The sequence below is a fragment of the Diorhabda sublineata genome, chromosome 5 (genome assembly GCF_026230105.1).
Source record: "Diorhabda sublineata isolate icDioSubl1.1 chromosome 5, icDioSubl1.1, whole genome shotgun sequence".
Lineage (NCBI taxonomy): Eukaryota > Metazoa > Arthropoda > Insecta > Coleoptera > Chrysomelidae > Diorhabda > Diorhabda sublineata.
Genome location: NC_079478.1, coordinates 722662 through 747064, shown reverse-complemented (window position 1 = coordinate 747064; position 24403 = coordinate 722662). Strand labels below are relative to the sequence as shown.

General features: G+C 28.5%; 2 protein-coding genes across 4 annotated transcripts in view; one reads left to right on the top strand and one right to left on the bottom strand.

The window, feature by feature from the left end:
* LOC130444226 (tissue inhibitor of metalloproteinase) overlaps positions 1–11081 on the bottom strand; it is a 46757-nt gene extending 35676 nt beyond the window's left edge. The window contains exon 1 of one of the 3 annotated variants that reach the window (XM_056779284.1): positions 10931–11081. The gene's annotated coding sequence lies outside the window, so the exon portion shown is untranslated. Of the gene's footprint in view, positions 1–8087; positions 8159–10926 lie in introns of those variants that run through there. The other 2 variants (XM_056779285.1, XM_056779283.1) reach the window with 2 other exon arrangements.
* Positions 1–24244, top strand: part of LOC130444346 (synapsin) — a 74107-nt gene extending 49863 nt beyond the window's left edge. The window contains exons 8-11 of the mRNA XM_056779433.1: positions 19294–19516; positions 19745–19905; positions 20051–20315; positions 20390–24244. Coding sequence (XP_056635411.1) covers positions 19294–19516; positions 19745–19905; positions 20051–20315; positions 20390–20562 — 822 coding nt within the window. The 3' untranslated portion in view covers positions 20563–24244. The remainder of the gene's footprint in view (positions 1–19293; positions 19517–19744; positions 19906–20050; positions 20316–20389) is intronic.
* Positions 24245–24403: the final 159 nt, after the last annotated feature.

The window sequence follows — 24403 nt, the reverse complement described above, 5'->3', positions numbered from 1 at the left end:
CTGAAATTTTACGTAGATTTCGAAAATGTATTAATATACAGGGTGTTTTATTTAAAATAACAAAGTTACAGTCGAAAACCGAAATAACAAAAAAAATTAATAACTCAAAAAGTATGCATTTTTCGAAAAAAGTTTTTAGACAAAAGTATACTGAAATTTTACGTAGATTTCAAAAAGGTATTAATATACAGGGTGTTTTATTTAAAATAACAAAGTTACAGTCGAAAAACGAAACCTACAAAAAAAATTAATAACTCAAAAAGTATGCATTTTTCCAAAAAAGTTTTTAGACAAAAGTATACTGAAATTTTACGTAGATTTCAAAAAGGTATTAATATACAGGGTGTTTTATTTAAAATAACAAAGTTACAGTCGAAAAACGAAACCTACAAAAAAAATTAATAACTCAAAAAGTATGCATTTTTCGAAAAAAGTTTTTAGACAAAAGTATTCTGAAATTTTACGTAGATTTCAAAAATGTGTTAATATACAGGGTGTTTTATTTAAAATAACAAAGTTACAGTCGAAAACCGAAACATACAAAAAAATTAATAACTCAAAAAGTATGCATTTTTCGAAAAAAGTTTTCAGACAAAAGTATACTGAAATTTTACGTAGATTTCAAAAATGTATTAATATACAGGATGTTTTATTTAAAATAACAAAGTTACAGTCGAAAACCGAAATAACAAAAAAAATTAATAACTCAAAAAGTATGCATTTTTCGAAAAAAGTTTTTAGACAAAAGTATTCTGAAATTTTACGTAGATTTCAAAAATGTATTAATATACAGGATGTTTTATTTAAAATAACAAAGTTACAGTCGAAAACCGAAATAACAAAAAAAATTAATAACTCAAAAAGTATGCATTTTTCGAAAAAAGTTTTTAGACAAAAGTATACTGAAATTTTACGTAGATTTCAAAAAGGTATTAATATACAGGGTGTTTTATTTAAAATAACAAAGTTACAGTCGAAAAACGAAACCTACAAAAAAAATTAATAACTCAAAAAGTATGCATTTTTCGAAAAAAGTTTTTAGACAAAAGTATTCTGAAATTTTACGTAGATTTCAAAAATGTGTTAATATACAGGGTGTTTTATTTAAAATAACAAAGTTACAGTCGAAAACCGAAACATACAAAAAAATTAATAACTCAAAAAGTATGCATTTTTCGAAAAAAGTTTTCAGACAAAAGTATACTGAAATTTTACGTAGATTTCAAAAATGTATTAATATACAGGATGTTTTATTTAAAATAACAAAGTTACAGTCGAAAACCGAAATAACAAAAAAAATTAATAACTCAAAAAGTATGCATTTTTCGAAAAAAGTTTTTAGACAAAAGTATACTGAAATTTTACGTAGATTTCAAAAAGGTATTAATATACAGGGTGTTTTATTTAAAATAACAAAGTTACAGTCGAAAAACGAAACCTACAAAAAAAATTAATAACTCAAAAAGTATGCATTTTTCGAAAAAAGTTTTTAGACAAAAGTATTCTGAAATTTTACGTAGATTTCAAAAAGGTATTAATATACAGGGTGTTTTATTTAAAATAACAAAGTTACAGTCGAAAAACGAAACCTACAAAAAAAATTAATAACTCAAAAAGTATGCATTTTTCGAAAAAAGTTTTTAGACAAAAGTATACTGAAATTTTACGTAGATTTCAAAAAGGTATTAATATACAGGGTGTTTTATTTAAAATAACAAAGTTACAGTCGAAAAACGAAACCTACAAAAAAAATTAATAACTCAAAAAGTATGCATTTTTCGAAAAAAGTTTTTAGACAAAAGTATTCTGAAATTTTACGTAGATTTAAAAATGTGTTAATATACAGGGTGTTTTATTTAAAATAACAAAGTTACAGTCGAAAACCGAAACATACAAAAAAATTAATAACTCAAAAAGTATGCATTTTTCGAAAAAAGTTTTCAGACAAAAGTATACTGAAATTTTACGTAGATTTCAAAAATGTATTAATATACAGGATGTTTTATTTAAAATAACAAAGTTACAGTCGAAAACCGAAATAACAAAAAAAATTAATAACTCAAAAAGTATGCATTTTTCGAAAAAAGTTTTTAGACAAAAGTATTCTGAAATTTTACGTAGATTTCAAAAATGTATTAATATACAGGATGTTTTATTTAAAATAACAAAGTTACAGTCGAAAACCGAAATAACAAAAAAAATTAATAACTCAAAAAGTATGCATTTTTCGAAAAAAGTTTTTAGACAAAAGTATACTGAAATTTTACGTAGATTTCAAAAAGGTATTAATATACTGGGTGTTTTATTTAAAATAACAAAGTTACAGTCGAAAAACGAAACCTACAAAAAAAATTAATAACTCAAAAAGTATGCATTTTTCGAAAAAAGTTTTTAGACAAAAGTATTCTGAAATTTTACGTAGATTTCAAAAATGTGTTAATATACAGGGTGTTTTATTTAAAATAACAAAGTTACAGTCGAAAACCGAAACATACAAAAAAATTAATAACTCAAAAAGTATGCATTTTTCGAAAAAAGTTTTCAGACAAAAGTATACTGAAATTTTACGTAGATTTCAAAAATGTATTAATATACAGGATGTTTTATTTAAAATAACAAAGTTACAGTCGAAAACCGAAATAACAAAAAAAATTAATAACTCAAAAAGTATGCATTTTTCGAAAAAAGTTTTTAGACAAAAGTATACTGAAATTTTACGTAGATTTCAAAAAGGTATTAATATACAGGGTGTTTTATTTAAAATAACAAAGTTACAGTCGAAAAACGAAACCTACAAAAAAAATTAATAACTCAAAAAGTATGCATTTTTCGAAAAAAGTTTTTAGACAAAAGTATTCTGAAATTTTACGTAGATTTCAAAAAGGTATTAATATACAGGGTGTTTTATTTAAAATAACAAAGTTACAGTCGAAAAACGAAACCTACAAAAAAAATTAATAACTCAAAAAGTATGCATTTTTCGAAAAAAGTTTTTAGACAAAAGTATACTGAAATTTTACGTAGATTTCAAAAAGGTATTAATATACAGGGTGTTTTATTTAAAATAACAAAGTTACAGTCGAAAAACGAAACCTACAAAAAAAATTAATAACTCAAAAAGTATGCATTTTTCGAAAAAAGTTTTTAGACAAAAGTATTCTGAAATTTTACGTAGATTTCAAAAATGTGTTAATATACAGGGTGTTTTATTTAAAATAACAAAGTTACAGTCGAAAACCGAAACATACAAAAAAATTAATAACTCAAAAAGTATGCATTTTTCGAAAAAAGTTTTTAGACAAAAGTATTCTGAAATTTTACGTAGATTTCAAAAATGTATTAATATACAGGATGTTTTATTTAAAATAACAAAGTTACAGTCGAAAACCGAAACATACATAAAAATTAATAACTCAAAAAGTATGCATTTTTCGAAAAAAGTTTTCAGACAAAAGTATACTGAAATTTTACGTAGATTTCAAAAATGTATTAGTATACAGGGTGTTTTATTTAAAATAACAAAGTTACAGTCGAAAACCGAAACGTACAAAAAAATTAATAACTCAAAAAGTATGCATTTTTCGAAAAAAGTTTTTAGACAAAAGTATATTAAAAATTCACGTAGATTTCAAAAATGTATTAATATACAGGGTGTTTTATTTAAAATAACTAAGTTACAGTCGAAAACCGAAACCTACAAAAAAAATTAATAACTCAAAAAGTATGCATTTTTCGAAAAAAGTTTTTAGACAAAAGTATTCTGAAATTTTACGTAGATTTCAAAAATGTATTAATATACCGGGTGTTTTATTTAAAATAACAAAGTTACAGTCGAAAACCGAAACTTACAAAAAAATTTATAACTCAAAAAGTATGCATTTTTCGAAAAAAGTTTTTAGACAAAAGTATTCTGAAATTTTACGTAGATTTCAAAAATGTATTAATATACAGGATGTTTTATTTAAAATAACAAAGTTACAGTCGAAAACCGAAACCTACAAAAAAAATTAATAACTCAAAAAGTATGCATTTTTCGAAAAAAGTTTTTAGACAAAAGTATTCTGAAATTTTACGTAGATTTCGAAAATGTATTAATATACAGGGTGTTTTATTTAAAATAACAAAGTTACAGTCGAAAACCGAAACCTACAAAAAAAATTAATAACTCAAAAAGTATGCATTTTTCGAAAAAAGTTTTTAGACAAAAGTATTCTGAAATTTTACGTAGATTTCGAAAATGTATTAATATACAGGGTGTTTTATTTAAAATAACAAAGTTACAGTCGAAAACCGAAACCTACAAAAAAAATTAATAACTCAAAAAGTATGCATTTTTCGAAAAAAGTTTTTAGACAAAAGTATACTGAAATTTTACGTAGATTTCAAAAAGGTATTAATATACAGGGTGTTTTATTTAAAATAACAAAGTTACAGTCGAAAAACGAAACCTACAAAAAAAATTAATAACTCAAAAAGTATGCATTTTTCGAAAAAAGTTTTTAGACAAAAGTATTCTGAAATTTTACGTAGATTTCAAAAATGTGTTAATATACAGGGTGTTTTATTTAAAATAACAAAGTTACAGTCGAAAACCGAAACATACAAAAAAATTAATAACTCAAAAAGTATGCTTTTTTCGAAAAAAGTTTTCAGACAAAAGTATACTGAAATTTTACGTAGATTTCAAAAATGTATTAATATACAGGATGTTTTATTTAAAATAACAAAGTTACAGTCGAAAACCGAAACATACATAAAAATTAATAACTCAAAAAGTATGCATTTTTCGAAAAAAGTTTTTAGACAAAAGTATTCTGAAATTTTACGTAGATTTCGAAAATGTATTAATATACAGGGTGTTTTATTTAAAATAACAAAGTTACAGTCGAAAACCGAAACCTACAAAAAAAATTAATAACTCAAAAAGTATGCATTTTTCGAAAAAAGTTTTTAGACAAAAGTATATTAAAAATTCACGTAGATTTCAAAAATGTATTAATATACAGGGTGTTTTATTTAAAATAACTAAGTTACAGTCGAAAACCGAAACCTACAAAAAAAATTAATAACTCAAAAAGTATGCATTTTTCGAAAAAAGTTTTTAGACAAAAGTATTCTGAAATTTTACGTAGATTTCAAAAATGTATTAATATACCGGGTGTTTTATTTAAAATAACAAAGTTACAGTCGAAAACCGAAACTTACAAAAAAATTTATAACTCAAAAAGTATGCATTTTTCGAAAAAAGTTTTTAGACAAAAGTATTCTGAAATTTTACGTAGATTTCGAAAATGTATTAATATACAGGGTGTTTTATTTAAAATAACAAAGTTACAGTCGAAAACCGAAACCTACAAAAAAAATTAATAACTCAAAAAGTATGCATTTTTCGAAAAAAGTTTTCAGACAAAAGTATACTGAAATTTTACGTAGATTTCAAAAATGTATTAATATACAGGATGTTTTATTTAAAATAACAAAGTTACAGTCGAAAACCGAAATAACAAAAAAAATTAATAACTCAAAAAGTATGCATTTTTCGAAAAAAGTTTTTAGACAAAAGTATACTGAAATTTTACGTAGATTTCAAAAAGGTATTAATATACAGGGTGTTTTATTTAAAATAACAAAGTTACAGTCGAAAAACGAAACCTACAAAAAAAATTAATAACTCAAAAAGTATGCATTTTTCGAAAAAAGTTTTTAGACAAAAGTATTCTGAAATTTTACGTAGATTTCAAAAATGTGTTAATATACAGGGTGTTTTATTTAAAATAACAAAGTTACAGTCGAAAACCGAAACATACAAAAAAATTAATAACTCAAAAAGTATGCTTTTTTCGAAAAAAGTTTTCAGACAAAAGTATACTGAAATTTTACGTAGATTTCAAAAATGTATTAATATACAGGATGTTTTATTTAAAATAACAAAGTTACAGTCGAAAACCGAAACATACATAAAAATTAATAACTCAAAAAGTATGCATTTTTCGAAAAAAGTTTTTAGACAAAAGTATTCTGAAATTTTACGTAGATTTCGAAAATGTATTAATATACAGGGTGTTTTATTTAAAATAACAAAGTTACAGTCGAAAACCGAAACCTACAAAAAAAATTAATAACTCAAAAAGTATGCATTTTTCGAAAAAAGTTTTTAGACAAAAGTATATTAAAAATTCACGTAGATTTCAAAAATGTATTAATATACAGGGTGTTTTATTTAAAATAACTAAGTTACAGTCGAAAACCGAAACCTACAAAAAAAATTAATAACTCAAAAAGTATGCATTTTTCGAAAAAAGTTTTTAGACAAAAGTATTCTGAAATTTTACGTAGATTTCAAAAATGTATTAATATACCGGGTGTTTTATTTAAAATAACAAAGTTACAGTCGAAAACCGAAACTTACAAAAAAATTTATAACTCAAAAAGTATGCATTTTTCGAAAAAAGTTTTTAGACAAAAGTATTCTGAAATTTTACGTAGATTTCGAAAATGTATTAATATACAGGGTGTTTTATTTAAAATAACAAAGTTACAGTCGAAAACCGAAACCTACAAAAAAAATTAATAACTCAAAAAGTATGCATTTTTCGAAAAAAGTTTTTAGACAAAAGTATACTAAAATTTTACGTAGATTTCAAAAATGTATTAATATACAGGGTGTTTTATTTAAAATAACAAAGTTACAGTCGAAAAACGAAACCTACAAAAAAAATTAATAACTCAAAAAGTATGCATTTTTCGAAAAAAGTTTTTAGACAAAAGTATACTAAAATTTTACGTAGATTTCAAAAATGTATTAATATACAGGGTGTTTTATTTAAAATAACAAAGTTACAGTCGAAAAACGAAACCTACAAAAAAAATTAATAACTCAAAAAGTATGCATTTTTCGAAAAAAGTTTTTAGACAAAAGTATTCTGAAATTTTACGTAGATTTCGAAAATGTATTAATATACAGGGTGTTTTATTTAAAATAACAAAGTTACAGTCGAAAACCGAAACTTACAAAAAAATTTATAACTCAAAAAGTATGCATTTTTCGAAAAAAGTTTTTAGACAAAAGTATTCTGAAATTTTACGTAGATTTCGAAAATGTATTAATATACAGGGTGTTTTATTTAAAATAACAAAGTTACAGTCGAAAACCGAAACCTACAAAAAAAATTAATAACTCAAAAAGTATGCATTTTTCGAAAAAAGTTTTTAGACAAAAGTATACTAAAATTTTACGTAGATTTCAAAAATGTATTAATATACAGGGTGTTTTATTTAAAATAACAAAGTTACAGTCGAAAAACGAAACCTACAAAAAAAATTAATAACTCAAAAAGTATGCATTTTTCGAAAAAAGTTTTTAGACAAAAGTATACTAAAATTTTACGTAGATTTCAAAAATGTATTAATATACAGGATGTTTTGTTTAAAATAACAAAGTTACAGTCGAAAACCGAAACCTACAAAAAAAATTAATAACTCAAAAAGTATGCATTTTTCGAAAAAAGTTTTTAGACAAAAGTATATTAGAAATTCACGTAGATTTCAAAAATGTATTAATATACAGGATGTTCTATTTAAAATAACAAAGTTACTGTATTAAATATTTTCGTTAAAAAGATCGTATTCGAAAACTCAAACGTAGGAATTTTCATGATTTTACTAAAAGTATTTTGCCATATACAGATAGTTTTAACTCTTCATATTAAAGAATCAGCACCATATTTGACTGGAAGATGTCATGAAAATGAAAACATGCGTAGAAATAGAAAACCCTTGGCAGAAATTGTAGTCAAACTAAATTCAATAAAATAATATTTTTATTAAAATCAGATGCATTTATTGTAAAATAATTTTTTAATGTTTAATTAAAATCTAAAAGCCACCAAAAACTAGAACAATAAATTTGAAATGTCACAAGGTATAAAATCCCGAATTTACATTGTTCGATTAAATGTGAATTGATAATTTTCACGCCGCCCACTATATCGGTCTATATTACATCATTAGTGCATCTGCAAAACCGTGTCAAGTTCAACTCATGCTATTAACATAATCGAACAAAAATAGATAAAAAATAAACTTACTCCGACTTACATACAGATTACGTAAATAAAACGAACTACCAGACATACCAAGTAATTTTAGAATAGTAAATCCACTTGAATTAGCCAATAAAGATACTAAAATGGTGCAAATTCCGACATCGCCTATTTTTATCAAAGGTGTTAAGTAAAAAGAAAATACCAAATAAATGTAATTTTATCATTAAAACACATAATATCGCGTTAAGCCTAACAAAATAAAAGTTGAAGGATATTTAATTATTTTCACTAATCTGTAAAGTCAAAACAGATGAAGCCATCAACGGAAAACAAAAATACCCAGCGGTTTACTTGATATTTAGAATTTCGTAGTTTTTCTTCAGCGGTGTGGCGAAAATAACGCAACCCACCTCGCAAGGTACATGATAATTAACAGGCGAAGAAAGCGTACACCATCCAAAACCCCATGCCTAGCTAGCTGTTGAATAGAATACTCAAATAATTAATAAACATTTCAAATTTTACACAGAAACGAGAAAGTTGGTAACAAAGTGTTTCGTAGCTTTTTCAAAGTCTTCAATAGTTTTCTGAGGTGTTGGAAATCATCATTGTTTAACATTGGAAATCAGAAGAAGACATCCAGCGATAAATCGAGTGTAACATTGCTCCGAATTACCTCAAATATTTAGTAGTTTGACGTGCTTTATGGGAGTTGGCTTGAGGAATCCATCTTGAACATATCTTTATCACAACAAAATCGATTGTATTCCAGTCTGTTATATCCTAAGAAACGCATCTACCTTTTTTTAAAACACTTGTCAATAATTTTACGCATAGCATCGTTGTTTTTCATTCTCTCTTCTCCATCAAAAACTTCCCCAATCAATTTCTAAATTGCCACTGGTTTCGCAATAACAAACGTGAAGGTTCACAAATTTGAGTTTAGGTTAGGTTAGGGTTTTCTTCACCTGCTTCAAGGGTTAGGGTTTGTCTCATCCTCTCCTTCTTGGAATGGAAGAATTAAGAAGAACTTAAAAGAACCCAAAGAAAGATAATGAGAACTATAACAGGCCCAAAGATAACACAGGAAGGAGAAAGAAGAAATAGAGAGAAGTGAACTGGGGAAGGAGAATATAGTGAGATACATAAAAGCACAAAACCTCAACTTGGCCGGGCACGTAATGAAAAGAAAACCAATTGAAATAATCAAAAGAAAAAAACGCAATGGATGCCAAAGAGAAGAGGCGGGTTGTGAAATACTCGGGGAAACGAAATAGAGGAGGACATAAGAGCACTCAATATAGAAAACTGGAGAGCAGAATTCCGGAACTGAAAGGAATGGAAAATAATAACAAAAGCAGCCAAAACAAACTATAAAAAATTAGAAAACGAGGAGTAATCCACATGAGATTGAAAAACTTGATGATGATGATGATGATGATGATGATGATGATTCGTGATATGCATGAAATCATCTTCATAGATTAAATTGTACTGATCGGTCTATCGATTCCAATCAATTTTTTGTGGTTTTTTTTCCAAACAAATCCTATACCTCTTAAAAAATCACTGATTATAATAGGTACACACCTTTTTGTTAAACCCAATGTCTGGCGCCGCCCAAACAACAATTTCTTTTTCAGAGAAATTTCGTAATTCAAATTACAGTATTGTCGGATAATTTTTCTTGGAAGCAAGTAAACTATTTCTAGTTGGTAAATATCGTAATCTTGTTTATCCGAAATAAATGGATCGCGTTTTTAATATTATTCACACTACAATTTGCGCAGCTTTCTCGATTTGTACCGTAGGCATTCTCATTTTACATAATCAATATCAATCAATTATTTATTATTATTCAACACATTCGTTCTTGTTTAAATAATGATGTTTAAATTTTTTTATGTACCAATTGTTTTACTTATTCAAATCTAATATTGAAACTTTCGAAAACCTCATCACGTTTATTATACTTAAATTTTAAGTACTAAAATCGTTTTTTTCTGCAACTGACTTATTATGAGGCATTTATTTATGTTTACACATTCGCCATAATGAGAAGCATTTTGTCTCATTTTTGCCATTAAATTTTTCTTGAATCATGATTGCTGTATACCTATTGTCAAAATATAAGCGGTATATTTGAAAAGATAATATAGACGATAAACTTTTGACCTGTCCAACTTGTATTTACATAAGAATTTTTATGAATAATTTGACTATGACTTCCTAAATCGTGATTGTTTTGCTAATATTTCATAACTTCATTCATCATCTAATAAATATAACATTAATATTGTCGGCAAATCTTTTCGAGTCACACAATAATGATCGTAATATTAACCGCAATCATATGATTCGTTAAATTTCAACAACCGAAATGCAATTCATCATGTAGAAAAGACTCTTTCAACTGACCACCCAGGATGAACGACTTGCTGCAATAGATTTTTTGCTTCCAATTTGCTTCCAAATCTGTTTAACTTTTTTGAATTTTTTGTTGGAAAAGTTTGATAAATAATTGCTCTATGAGGTTCTGTCTTATTACAGCGTCTGGGATTACTATTTATTCAAATCCATACCGAAACTCTTGCGTAGAATAAAAAAAATTGAATCCAAAGAAGATGGTGGAAAATGTTTGCATCTATGCCCAAAGAATGATTTTACCAAGGTCTCGAAGAGCTTGTGTTAACACGATGGACTATACTTCGATTGTTAAGGTTTTCTTTTTGCATAATTATTCAATAATAAACAAAGTGAACATTTAATCATAATTACCGATTAAGTATCCATTACATATTATCAAAATACCACCGCAAAAATTCTGTTTGAATTGGCTATAAAAATTGTCTTTATAAATAAAATTTTTTTCATTACATACTTACGAGAAATTGGGCAAACTGTCACCGAAAATTGATCGAATCCAAAACCGCGAAATCATCAACGAAAGTATTTTCGAACCACGTGTGTTGTTACTAAAATTCAACAAAAACCGACCGAAGCGATACACAACGAAATTCGAACTGAACTGAAAACGTTTCGCGCTATCTTCACACGGTTATAAATATGCCTACCTCACCTAAGGACTAACGAGATATTTGTGCCCAATTGGGCATGAAAATTAGGTAAACACAAACGTACTGAAACGGTCAACGAAAGTGAAAAGTTTCATTTTTGGTTTTATATTTCACGAAACTATACAGCAACTTTAGCACATTCCTTAAACGGTTTTATTATTGAAAATGTAAACGTTTAATATTATCAAAATCTAAAAGGTCATTAATTGAAATGAATTATTACTGTACGCTAGAAAATGTTTTATTTTTAAATTGCAAAGAAACAGAATTACATTGTCACCCATTTGCAAAAGTTATGAATCTGAAATGGTTCATCAATCTTTAATCTATTATTTATTTGAATGAAAATAACATAATAAACAAACTAAAACAACAAATGTGTTCAAGATATGGAAGAAAAATAAAAATTGACAGTAAAAAACGATTATATAGTGAGTATAGAAAAAAACTAATGTATTCAAGATAATTGAGAAAACTAACTTCCAGGATAGCCCCATGGGGTTAAGCTTGGTACTTTCAGAGCAAACCTCGTACTATTAGCATTAGCCATTAGTTAAATGTCATCGTAAAAAGTTTTAGTTCCGTCTGACTATGAAAAAATACCGAAACGGGCAATGTACAACTATAATACCTGTTTATCAAATCTTCAAATAGTTCCACAATGAAATAAAGTCAAAAAAATATAAATGACTGAATATTTCTGGTAGCAATCTGTTAAAAATCGTAATAGGAGCATTAACTTATCTTCTGTGTTTCAACACTAGAACCAATAAAATTTAATAGTGGCGTAAATTACGTTTAAAATAAATATATGGATTTATAGTTAAATGAACCAAAACGTTTTAAGGCACTACTAATATATAATCTTCTAAATAGTAAGACAAATAAAAATGAAAAATTTTGATGCCTCTAACGTCATATCAATCACATTCACACAGTTATTTTCCAAAATTGTAAAAACCGAAGTAACTTAATATGTAAATATTTGTTTTATGATATTTTCCAGCCTGATAATTTTATATATTTTTCATAAACAATATTGCAAGTATAAAGCCGATTTAATAAATAAACAAATATCGTTAATATAAAAATAAAAAAATGTTTGTTGGAATATTACAATTAATATTAAAGATTATTGAATCTTGCAATTACGTGTTAGCTTCTGCGTTTCAATAATTACCATAGAAATTCTATAATTAACATTCAATTCAATTATTGTTTTGATATCTGTTGACTGATTTTGGCAGTGCGAGCATCATCTAAAAGTTACGCCAATATTTTCAAATAAGAGTTTATTTTCGGATAGAGTTATATAATTTATAGTTAAATATAATGAATTTCATTTAGAGGGCAGCCACTATTCTAAAAAACATTTTGTAATGTCATTTCTGAGCATCTCGATATTTGATTATCATTCATTAGCTTTGTATACTTCGAAGTCATACCATTATCAAGTTATTGAGACTAGTCCATTTCTAAATCTTCAATTATTAGATTTTTTTACAATTTGAGCTGAGATCATCTAAATACCAGCCAATATCCGAGTTTCTCAAAGGTGGTGACTCCACAGACGCAACCGAAAATATTTTGAATGTTTCTCCACGTGCATGAAACGTTTGTTTTAGTTAGTTAGTTTTAAAAGGTCAAATAAGGTAATTTTAATCTCGCTGACTCCTTTTGACAAGGAATCCATGTCAGAAAATCGATAAAGTATCAAACCAATCTTGGCAACCTCCAGCTAGAAATTTGAAAAATAATCAGAGCAAGTTTTTGGGTTCCCCATATTTGTCCAAATAGATCCGAGCTAACCGATCCATCATATAAAACGTATTGTTTCAACGGCTACATATAGAACCGTTTTTTAATCTTTGGATCCTTGCAGACGAAAAATGCAAAATATAAAGCGTTTCATTTCCCAAAGAAAAATTGCTTCTCGGTATTTGGTATTAAATTCTAAAAACCACATTGCCGTGTTTTAATTTAATCATTCAATAGAGAATGCAATTAACTAATAAAAAACAAACATACTGTGTTGCGTAATAGATTTTATAATAAGAGTATGTAAAATTTACACCTACGCATTAGATCACTGGGTATTTTAAACATTTGACTAAAATCGGGATTACTACGAATATAAAAACTTGATTCAGTATGCACACTTTGTGATACAATTTGTGAATCATCCATTCTTGTACATTAGACAGCTTGTCGTGGGATGAATGGAATCCAAAAATGAAGTTGTAAAAACATAATCGTAATACTTAGAAGACCAGATATGACTCACACAATCGCATTACCTACCTTAAGCACGAACGCGTTCATATATTTCATTCTTAATAATACCATAAATTCTCGAAAAAGATACGTAATCGTACACATTAATTAAAATTATTTTGTATTGTGAACTTTATAAATCGTCTAAGATGATGATTAAGTATAAATTTTACTACTTTACAAAAAAACTGTCATAATCAAATTGGTAAATGTACAAATCAAAACGGATACCTGTGAATTTTGTTCTGCTAAATCGATGTTTTATAAACTCGGTCTTGTTAAGAATTATTATTTTCCTTCAACGTAAAAGGAATCCTTATTTTCCAGATGAAAATCTGTCGATGATGCTTACCGCGATTCATTTTTTACTGGTTGCGTCATTAAACCTAACTAATTTTGGGGAATTGGGGGATTAAAACCTTCCTTTTTCAGACAACATGATCGGAAATAATACATTAAAACAATTTTTGGTCAATCCTAAGGATAAAATGCCGAATTTGGAATAGAATATATATGAAATATTGGGCAGACTAAGAGATCCGTTATTGTGCGGTTTAAAGAGCACATAGCTGGTTTAAAATATTGGACAGGAAAATCGAGTATTGGCCATGATGTTACCATAATCATAACATAAATATTAATAACGTAAAATTGTTAAAAAATGTATCCAATAATAAATTGTTGGTTGCATTTGAAAGCATTGAAATTGTTAGCTTAAATAGAGAGACAAAGGGCTAATTCCTTCTAGTCGGCAGGAATTAATTTTCGCGGGAGAAGGTTTATTGGTGGGAAAATTTAGTATAAAACATGTAAGTCAAATCACAAACGCTCATCAGACAGTGTAATTGTGAGTATAGTTAGTGTAGGGGTGATATAAACAGTGTGTTCAGTATATTATAAACGGTTTTTGGTTTATAGCAAAATAATCATATTTAATAAAACACCCGGTATCATTTATTTCATTGAAATCGGTATATTCATCAATAATATGTTTACAAAACTTTATTAACAGTCAACAATTAACGCACGTTTTGATGATGATCATCTTCAGAGTTTATCGGTTTATCTTTACGGTGCATGTTTAGTCCATTTATAGTAAAGGTACCTACCAGCCAAATTATGGGTTCATTTTCTTGACCTATTTTAGCAATTCGTTGTATTTGTAGATGGATTTCTCTGGTACATAGCTTAGTTTCGTAGATTTATGTAAAAGAGAAAACTTTAGAGTAAATTGTTGATAGACAAGGGATTTTGAAGAACACATACATTTTCCGAATATTAATATTATTGTCATTCTTTTTGTTCACTATTAGGTATATATAAAATTGAGAAAAGCATGTTCATAATCAAGTTTTCGAGGAACCAAATCAGCCAAGGGGTTCAAGATGAAATGAACTTTCAATTTCTATAAAGAAGATACTGTCTAATTGTTTTAATTATGCTCCATGTGACAAATTATCAGTTGTAATGACAAATTTAATATCAACTTTCATCATCCTCTTAGAGCAACAAACTTTTTTGTTAATTATTATCAATTTACGGGACATAATAAATATATAAATAAATTAGACATAATATTTTTATTTTGCGCCTGTAATTATTTATAATTATGTATTTTTAAATATGATATTGCACTAAACTAATGAAATTGGCTCCCTTAGGTGCTGACTGTGTACTGAAACTTTCGTCTTCCATTGCAAACGATTTATTGGATCTATTTCTGTCGAGTACTTTATCGGTCTTATCTTTCTTTATCGACGCTCCTGGTATAATGTTCATTCTTCTGCTAGCTGGTAAAGCCGACATGGTACGGAATAAGTGTGAAAATTCAGATCTAATTTTATCGCTTTGCATCATCGCCAAAATTTTCGCTTGTCTTTTTTGTAATTGTTTCTTTCCGCTCAAGTCGTCTAGTTCGATTTCATTTATAACAGCTATACACCTGAGGAATATCGTTAAAGAAAAATTTAAACATTTAAAATTGATTATAAAAATATAGAAAGTGAGGAAATTCACCTTTCCAAGTACTGTTTCAATTTCTGGTCTGCAATTTTTTTAGCGGCGGCAATGCCTTTAGTCGCTTCTGCTATAGCGTCGTTTTTATTCAATTGCCTTATGCAAATCCTCATCATTAGTACAGTTAAATTTACATACCAACGATTTTCTTCATTTTTTTCAGATAAATTTATTCCTCTCATACAATATGATCTCGATACGTCGTAATGTTTCGCCATCATATGATACCTGAAATTACAAAATTTTCGATCGTTTCCACTACTTTCAATTTAATTATAAACTTTCTCTGAACCTAAACTAACCAAATATTAAATATCTATTCCACAAAGAAGAAACCTCCAGACTTCAACACCTTAGGGTTCACATGACAACCGGATGTTTTTAAAATGATCATGGAAAATTGGATATTTACTTTAAAAAAGTTTTTTTTGTACAGGAACACTTGTCAAATCATACCACTTGTTATTTACTCACTTACGAACAATTATGTCCGGCAAGTGTTGTCCATTTTGGGCAATACGTTGTTGTAGCCTTTGACGGAAACTGTCCTCAATTATTTGCAGCAGTACACTCATTAACAATTTTCATTTCCTTCAAAAATGACATTTGTCGACAAAATTGTAATCGCTGCTGAGAATCTGCTGCCCGACGGCTATCTTGTAAGGATGGAAATTGTGCTGCTGTTGTGCTACTTGTGCTTATTTGAAGTGCTGCCGAATGCCTCTAAATAGAGCGGCGTGGGCTTCTGACAAAGGCTTCTCTTATGGCCCCTCAATACTCTCGCGAGAATCTCGTGGAGAGTGAATGTGAAAACTTCTTTTGGGTACACACTCTCACAAAGTTATCACTACAGTTCTCCGCTCGATAACAATTGTGTATCGAAGGTTGTTTACCCAACGCAATATTGTGTTACAAGAAAGGACACTTGCATTACGATGGATAATTAAACTGACGGCGGAAATCTCGATGAACAAAACACAGGAAACCCCACCATAAGCGCCCTTGTATAACCCACTTCAAAAACATCCGGTTCCCGTGGATAACCCTGTATAACAAATTAATAATGTTCAATTTTTTCAACCTAAATACTGCTTGACGGCCTTTATCGTCCTCCACCAAATTGTGATGTTTTATAAGTCACATATTACACGACATAAAAGAATTCAGGAATAGGGAAATGACAAGTTATATAGAATCGAAGCTTACCTCGCTAATTCATAATAATACCATAAAGTCTCATCATCATTTTCCGCTGCTTCTAATCTATTTTCAAACAACTGAATTTGTTGATTGTAATCAATAAGCGGCGCGCGATAAACTTCAATAACCGAATCTCGTGAAGGATCTTTACTAATGGGTTGCCCTAACGATAGCAAAATCCTTTTTTCTTGTTCCCATTTCGGTTGATCTGGGTTGAGTCTATTTAACATATAGAAACCGTCCCTTACACTTTCGTAAACCAAATTTAGGTACGATTGCTTTTCGGGAAGTAATCGTTTCGATTTGTTGTCGCAATACAGTTTTAGTTTTTCGACGAGTTCAAGAAGACCGTTAAGATTGCGTTCCTTCAAAGCAGCACGGAGTCTAACACAAATCTTGTCCGCTTCTTTTCTAGTATTATCTTGATGAAGGGACAATTCTGCTTCTAATCTGTCTTTAAGGGCGCCAGATATTTTAGCTTGTTGGTATTTTACGGTATAGAAAGGTCGCCTCGTTCGTAATACTTCTTGTTTACCGTACACGGTGCTATAACAATCTTTTATGATTTCTTTGATTTTTTTCACACCTGCAATGAAATTAATTGACTGCAGATAGCGCTTGAATTAGAACGCGTCCTCCAGTGACATTAATTGTCATTTGCAAACTAGATTAATGAAAATATTGGACTGCACCTCGTACTTACCAATGATTTACAAATATAAACTGGTCTGGTCATACGTTATATTTCACTTTTAACAAGTGCATATGCGTGAATTTTATCATTTACAAATCAGTTATAATATATAAAAGAGTATTGAGATAATGTTTCATACTAACCCGTTTCATTGGGACACTTTATCCCAGGTATATCAGATAACTCTTTAAGAAACACTTTTTCCTTATACATTCGTTCCAAATACGTTTCTGCCATGTAATTTTCGATGTTAGTTGTATATCTCTGCAGCGGGGAAAAATTGAAACTTTTTTGTAAAGGTGGTATAGCAAATTTATCGAGTTCGTGACTGTGGAGGCTATCCCATATTTTCATCTCTTCATCCACATCCTCTTTTCCCGTATCAGTTTTTTTCTGCTTGCGGATCTTCTTTTTGGGTTTTTTAATTTTTTTATTCTTAGCTACAAAAGCAACTCGTCTACCGGCATTGAAATTCTCAAGCCAAGCTAATTTCCTAATTATCAGGAAGTGATCCCTCAACGGACAACCAGCAACGTCTCCTAAGCAATTCTGGATAGCTATGGAACATTTTCTGATTCCCATCGAAAAATGATCCGGTTTTTTTCGCAATGGTAGCAGTCTGTAATTTTGTACGATAGCATCTTCGAATTCGCAGCTCAGATAAATTGCGTGGGATCTTTCAGCCAGGGAAACCAAATCATCCGGATCCAAATCTATAGCTTTGTTTATATCTTCTAAAGCTCTTTGGAAGAAACACAGCTTACCCAATACTTTTCCTACAAAGGTATTATTGAATCTACCAAGATATAGCAAAAATTGCAGATCATAATTAATCTAAAATACTAATGCATCTAAATGTTCTTCATTTTAGATGTCTTTTGTTTTAAAATTTGACGTTTCGACTTTTCTTCAAGTCTTTATCAAAATAAAGACAGAAGAGACCTAAAATCAAGATGCATTTTGTAAATCGAAAATGAGGAATAAAATGTTTCGATATCTCGCTTCGTTTTCGAGATATCGATACTTGAAGTTGGAAAAACTAACCTAATCTTCTCGTGGTGCACTTTGGGCGTAAAAAGTTCAAAAATCGTGAATTTTTTGCAGCCGAAATTGTCTAAAAAAATTTTCTTCGCGTGAGGATCATTTTAGTTTTATTTTATCATTTTTTTTCTTATGGGGGGCTTCGATTGTAACTTTAAATATCGATATCTCGAAAACGAACCGAGATATCGAAAAATTTCATACTTCATTTTCGATTAATTTTGGCCTAATTAAATAATTATTCGATTCGTTTTTGTATTTATAAATCTATCGTTTGGTATTGACGATACTAAGATATATCATATACGTTTTACCTCTATCGACTAAGATTTTTTTATCGTTTGGACATTTTAAAACAGCTTCGTCAAAAAAGGGCATCGATCGTTCATATTGTTCTAGTCTAGCCATGTAATTGCCTATACTGTGCCACAAAGTTTGATATCCGTATAGCTCCGGCGGAGGGCCGAACGGATTAGCAGCCATTATTTTATCAAATTTATATTTTACTTCGAAATATGTTTTTCTTTATATAAATAAAAAAAAATTGTACGAAAAAAAGTTGACACATTAAAAAAATATGACGTTTCGACAAAACTCTGTACTGTCAATTGCACCGACACCTTTAGTTACCAATAATTGTGAAATTATAATCTTCGGATATGTCGTTAAACTTGGGACAAACGCGATTAGATGAAATTATGTTTCATTTTTCAGAAATTACGTAACGTACTCTCCCAATCTTTATGAAAAATCAAGAATGGGAAAGATTATAAAAAAGTATTGTTTATTAAAGTTAAAATCATGATTTTAGAGGTTATGTTACAAATTATCGGTTTGACAACTGACTTTTATTAGCCACGCGAAGATACAGTCACCAAGCGAATAATTTTTTCTTTAGATTAAACATAGTGATAATTGTTTTATTGAAAAATTATATTTGTTCCAGATAACGGCTTCTCGATTCCCAGTAGTTATTAAAATAGGTCATGCTCATGGAGGTCTCGGCAAGGTTAAAGTTGATAACTTGAACGATTTCCAAGATATGGCTAGCGTCGTAGCTGTTGCCAATACCTATTGTACTGTGGAGCCTTACATCGATTCAAAGTATGACATCCATGTGCAAAAAATTGGAACAAACTACAAAGCTTTCATGAGAAAATCTATTTCAGGTAAATATTACACAAGATTTTTGTTAAAACGTCTACAAAATAGGAAAGGATATTGATAATTATCGCTATAAGCCAAATACTAGAGCATCAAAAAAAGCGAGAAACATTCAATCGAATAGTATTCATTCGAATTCCTTATTCACATTGGGCAATCGACCACAAATTGGTGTCTTTGAGTGGTAATTTGAATTTACGAAAGAGAATGATATCGATGATTTAACGTTTCAGGTTGTTGGAAAACAAACACTGGTTCAGCGATGTTGGAACAAATATCGATGCCAGATAGGTACAAAAACTGGGTCGACGATGTATCCGATTTATTTGGAGGTTTGGATATTTGCGCTCTAGAGGTTGTAGTGGGTAAAGATGGACGAGAATACATAATTGAGGTGAGTAGTCCACTCGAAGCCCAGAAAATTTAGAAGGGAAAAATTGAGAAATCACAATTTATGAATAAAAAAGCCTCTATGAAAATTGAAAGAATTTTCGATTCTCTATTTTGTAATTTAGCGCTTTTTAATATAATTATTTCAGGTAAATGATAGTGCCCTGACTCTCCTTGGCGATACTCAAGAGGAAGACAGAAGACACATAGCAGATCTTGTAACTTCCAGAATGCAGGCTATTTGTAGACCTAGGACACCACCACCTCTTCCTGAAGAACCTCAGCCGCCTCCAGTAGGTCCTAGAGGAATATTAGGAAGCCTCAGTAGCCTTACGCATTCTGACACGCCGCCGCCTAGCGCCGCTGCTTCGGACGCTCCTTCCTTGGGTAGCGGTGGTAGAAGAGACAGTCAAGGTAAGTATCATACAGATGATATCACGTTATTTATTCGATAGATTTCTAAATTAATGTATCTTGTATTACACCAGCATCTCAATCAAGCACAATAAGCAGTGCTCCTAGCACTGGACGTCTTCCAGATCCTCCACCTCGACCAGGTTTTCAACGTCAAGGTAGCCAATCCCAAACTCTCGCTGAGGATACGGAAGATACAATGAAGAATCTCAGAAAAACTTTTGCCGGCATCTTCGGAGACATGTAAAAATTTATCCATTTAAATCCACATGTCGATAATTACCAAATTTGTTTCTATTGTTAGGACAGTTGATCCAAGTATCAGTCTACAATCTCTTGGAATAAAACGAATGATTAATGGCAATTTATTTCATTTAATTTCAATAATAAATAATTGAAATTTTTTGCTATAAATATGTATTGAAGGTAAGGGTTGAGGAAGAATTTGAAGAGATTGTTGAATGATTCGTTTAACTTGAATTGTGGAGTTGGTGAATTTTGCTGAGCAATATGTTGATGTATGTTATTCACTGCCTTGGGCCAGGTGCCAACAGGTACCTCTTGTTAAGTTATCATTGTTGTTGATCTGAATGTAAAACATTAATTGAATTTTTTTGATGGTCGTTAAAGTTATTAGCAATATTTTAAGTTGGTAATGTTAACAAAATTAAATTTCCATTATAAATATATTTTCCACGACAATGGTGAAATTTTACCAGAAATTTCCCATGTTACTCATAATGTACAGTTTGAATAAAATTTATTCACCCAAGCTGTTAAAAGATAAACTAATTTATATTCTAGTTACGATCTCATCGAGATTTCGTGAATACAAGTCGCGTCTCAAGTAACCACATTTCACTCTTACCAAACTTTGAATTCTTATTCGGTCGTACTAAATGTAAAATAATCCAAATTTTTGTATTATGTTCAAGTAGTGTTTAAAAATAAAATGACAATATTACTTGTGTGTCCTAATATTTCGATCTACTCTCTATGTCCTCTGTAATCTATAACAGAAATTTTTCAAAAAAAAAAAATAAAGATAAATAAAATATAAAGTATGTTGTGTGCATCGATGGTTATATATATATATGGCAACGAATTTTTGTTTATATAATTCGAAAATGGATTATCCAAAACCTTTGCTAAGTTATGAATACTTCGATTTAATATTACTGAAATAAATCAAAACAATCAAAATATCAATTTTGAGGATAACCTTTTCGAATGTATCCCTTTTAGTTATGCAACCAGTAATGTTAAACTAAAACGATCTCTAACGTGGCTTTATTCTCAGTGTATTACGGTGAATATATTATAAATCACATGTTGTGAATACACTGGAGCTCTGTCAATATGCCAATAAGCTTTAAAAACTGTAACAAATTATTATATATAGATTTTACATGATACGTAGTTATAGTTTTGTGGAAAGTAGCAAGAAAATATATAATATAATTACCTCCATTTAATTTCCTTTAGCAATATAGGGTTGTTTGGTGGATGTATATGTAATAGTACGGTCAGTTTAGACATTCGAAGTTACATAGATCAAAAAAATACAACTGAACATAGAATTTGAATGTTCCCCATCATTTCCGTGTTTAGAAACAATTTTATCAAAGTCGTAGGTCAAAAAAATGAGTTTTTCGCGATTATCAGCAAAACGGTAAGTTTTATCATAAAAATACCTCAGACTAAAATTGGAGATCATAAAATTATCTGCAAAAAACTTATCAATACTTTTTTTCCTACAAGCCAATGTTTCTGAGATATAATAATTCAAAAAGTTGTGAGTATTTGTAAGAAATTTGACTGTTGACTGGTTGGAACTGTCATCAAATAAATTATCAATTGATGAAGTTCGACGATGTTAATATGCAGCTTTGCTATTTTCTTGTGCAATTTTACTGATTTTCAGCTTGATGGGAATTTATGTAACTTCATTCTTATTATTTGGGCTAATTTGACCGGACTATGATTGGTTCTAATAAAATTTAATAGTACAACCAATTCAAAATGTTGCTTCCGACAACAGGAGAAATAAATTTTTGTAAAATTATACCCAAAAATACAATGAAAACATAATCCAAATCACTATAAACGTGATTTAAATTCAACAAAACAACACTACTTGCAGAGACATCTATGATAATAAAAATTATCAAACATGAGAAAAGAAAACTATAATATCGAATGACATTGACAATTGAAATATTAGAGATTTGCCTGTTATAAAATTGAAATGTATTGTGGATTTCATTAAAGACATAAATATTAATCATGTATACTAATTGGTAAAAGAGAAAATATTATTAGGATCAATTATATAATTGCAGGCTATGGTTAGATGCAGTTTGTACGGTAGGGTTTACCTCAAGTGATTAAATGTCGCCATATCATTTTCTTCGTTTTTAAGGTAGTGAAATCCTCTTCGTTATCTCTACACTTAATTTTTTAAAATCAATACATATTTTCGTATTACAAATATTGTCTTTATTATTTGAAATTGTAAATTCAATAACTTGTTATAATATTTGTTAGTTGATTATTGTCATATAATAAAAGTTGATTAAGCTTAGTATATGAAATTGGTAAAATGTTGTTAATGTCTTAATTTTGAATTAATGATGTTTATGAGAAAACACCACCAGAAAATGGAATTAAAAAACAATTAAACGAATCATTGTCTAATGTAGTAAATACTCGACCTGAAACCTCCAAGCAAAAAAAAACTTATTACAGAGTGAAAATAGTTTGAAAAACGGATGTAGAAACATTGATGAGAACAAAATTAAGAGATTTTTGAATGTTATTACAGTACTTAGATCAGTAAAACATGTAAAAAATGAAATATTAGTACTGATTTCTAAACCTAATGATAAAAGTGACCTGAATTGTAGCGGATGAAAAAATTGAGAATAAACAAGTAAGTAGGTCATAGGCTACAAGACTTGCAATACTGTATAAATATAAACCTGATAAATTTATTATTCAAACCTTATTTTTATTAGAAAGTGCAATTATGCATTCGAAAGTGGCAACTACAATTTTTTTGTAAATTATTATTGTTATGTGAAACATATGATGGCTAAAATTAATAATCAGTTTACGTGAATTCACATTTTAATATTTATTTATTTTCTTACACAATATTGAGAAATTTTACTAAGACTAGGTGTAATTTTACGATTTTTCAATAAAAATCTTTCAAAAGAAATTTATTTATTTTTTTTTTTGGTTAGTTTAACATGTTTGGAGATTAAAGAAATTTGTTTCTGATTTAGAAGAAGACAGGATTTCATGTAAAAATAAAACCTGAAATAAAACTTTTTCATAAATTCTTATCACTTTGTTGTAGAGTGAATAAAACATTAATTATTTTTCAAATTGAGCCCAAGTTAATTGCAAATCAAATTTTCTATTACCGATTATGGTGAGATTACCAAATAAATTTCTAGCAGTGTGTGTAAAAACATAAAAAAGAAAATTTATGCGAATTATCATCTTGTTAGAATTTATATATTTGAAATGATAATTGTAGTAACATTTTTTATGTTATATAAGTAAAATATATCTATAAATGATTAATTATTCTTGCCCACGAATTTCAGTTGAGGAAGAAAAAAAATATTGAACTGTAATTGTTATTTTCACCGCATTATATAAATATTTTTTGACTTGTATATTTAGAAAGGCACCTTAATTTTAAGAGTGTAGTATGAAATTTTCTTCATAATAGCAATAAAATTAAAAGGTATTTATATTAAGATTTTTGTGATTGTTTAATTGGTTATTTTTCATTTAAACTTTAATTGGCGTATGGAGGTAACGGTAATTGAGATTGTAGTAGATCAGCTTATATAAAATTCAATTTGCAAATTGTATAGTGTTACATTGATGGATATTGAAATAAACGATAAGAATTTCATGTGTGTTTTCTTCCATTAGAAAACTGTTAAATGAAAATAAACCGATATTACAAAGTTTTAATCAAATTATAAATAATTTTTGAATATAATTTACATGGATATTTTATTTAAACAATATAAATATTTCAGAACAGTTATTCATGAGTATGTAAA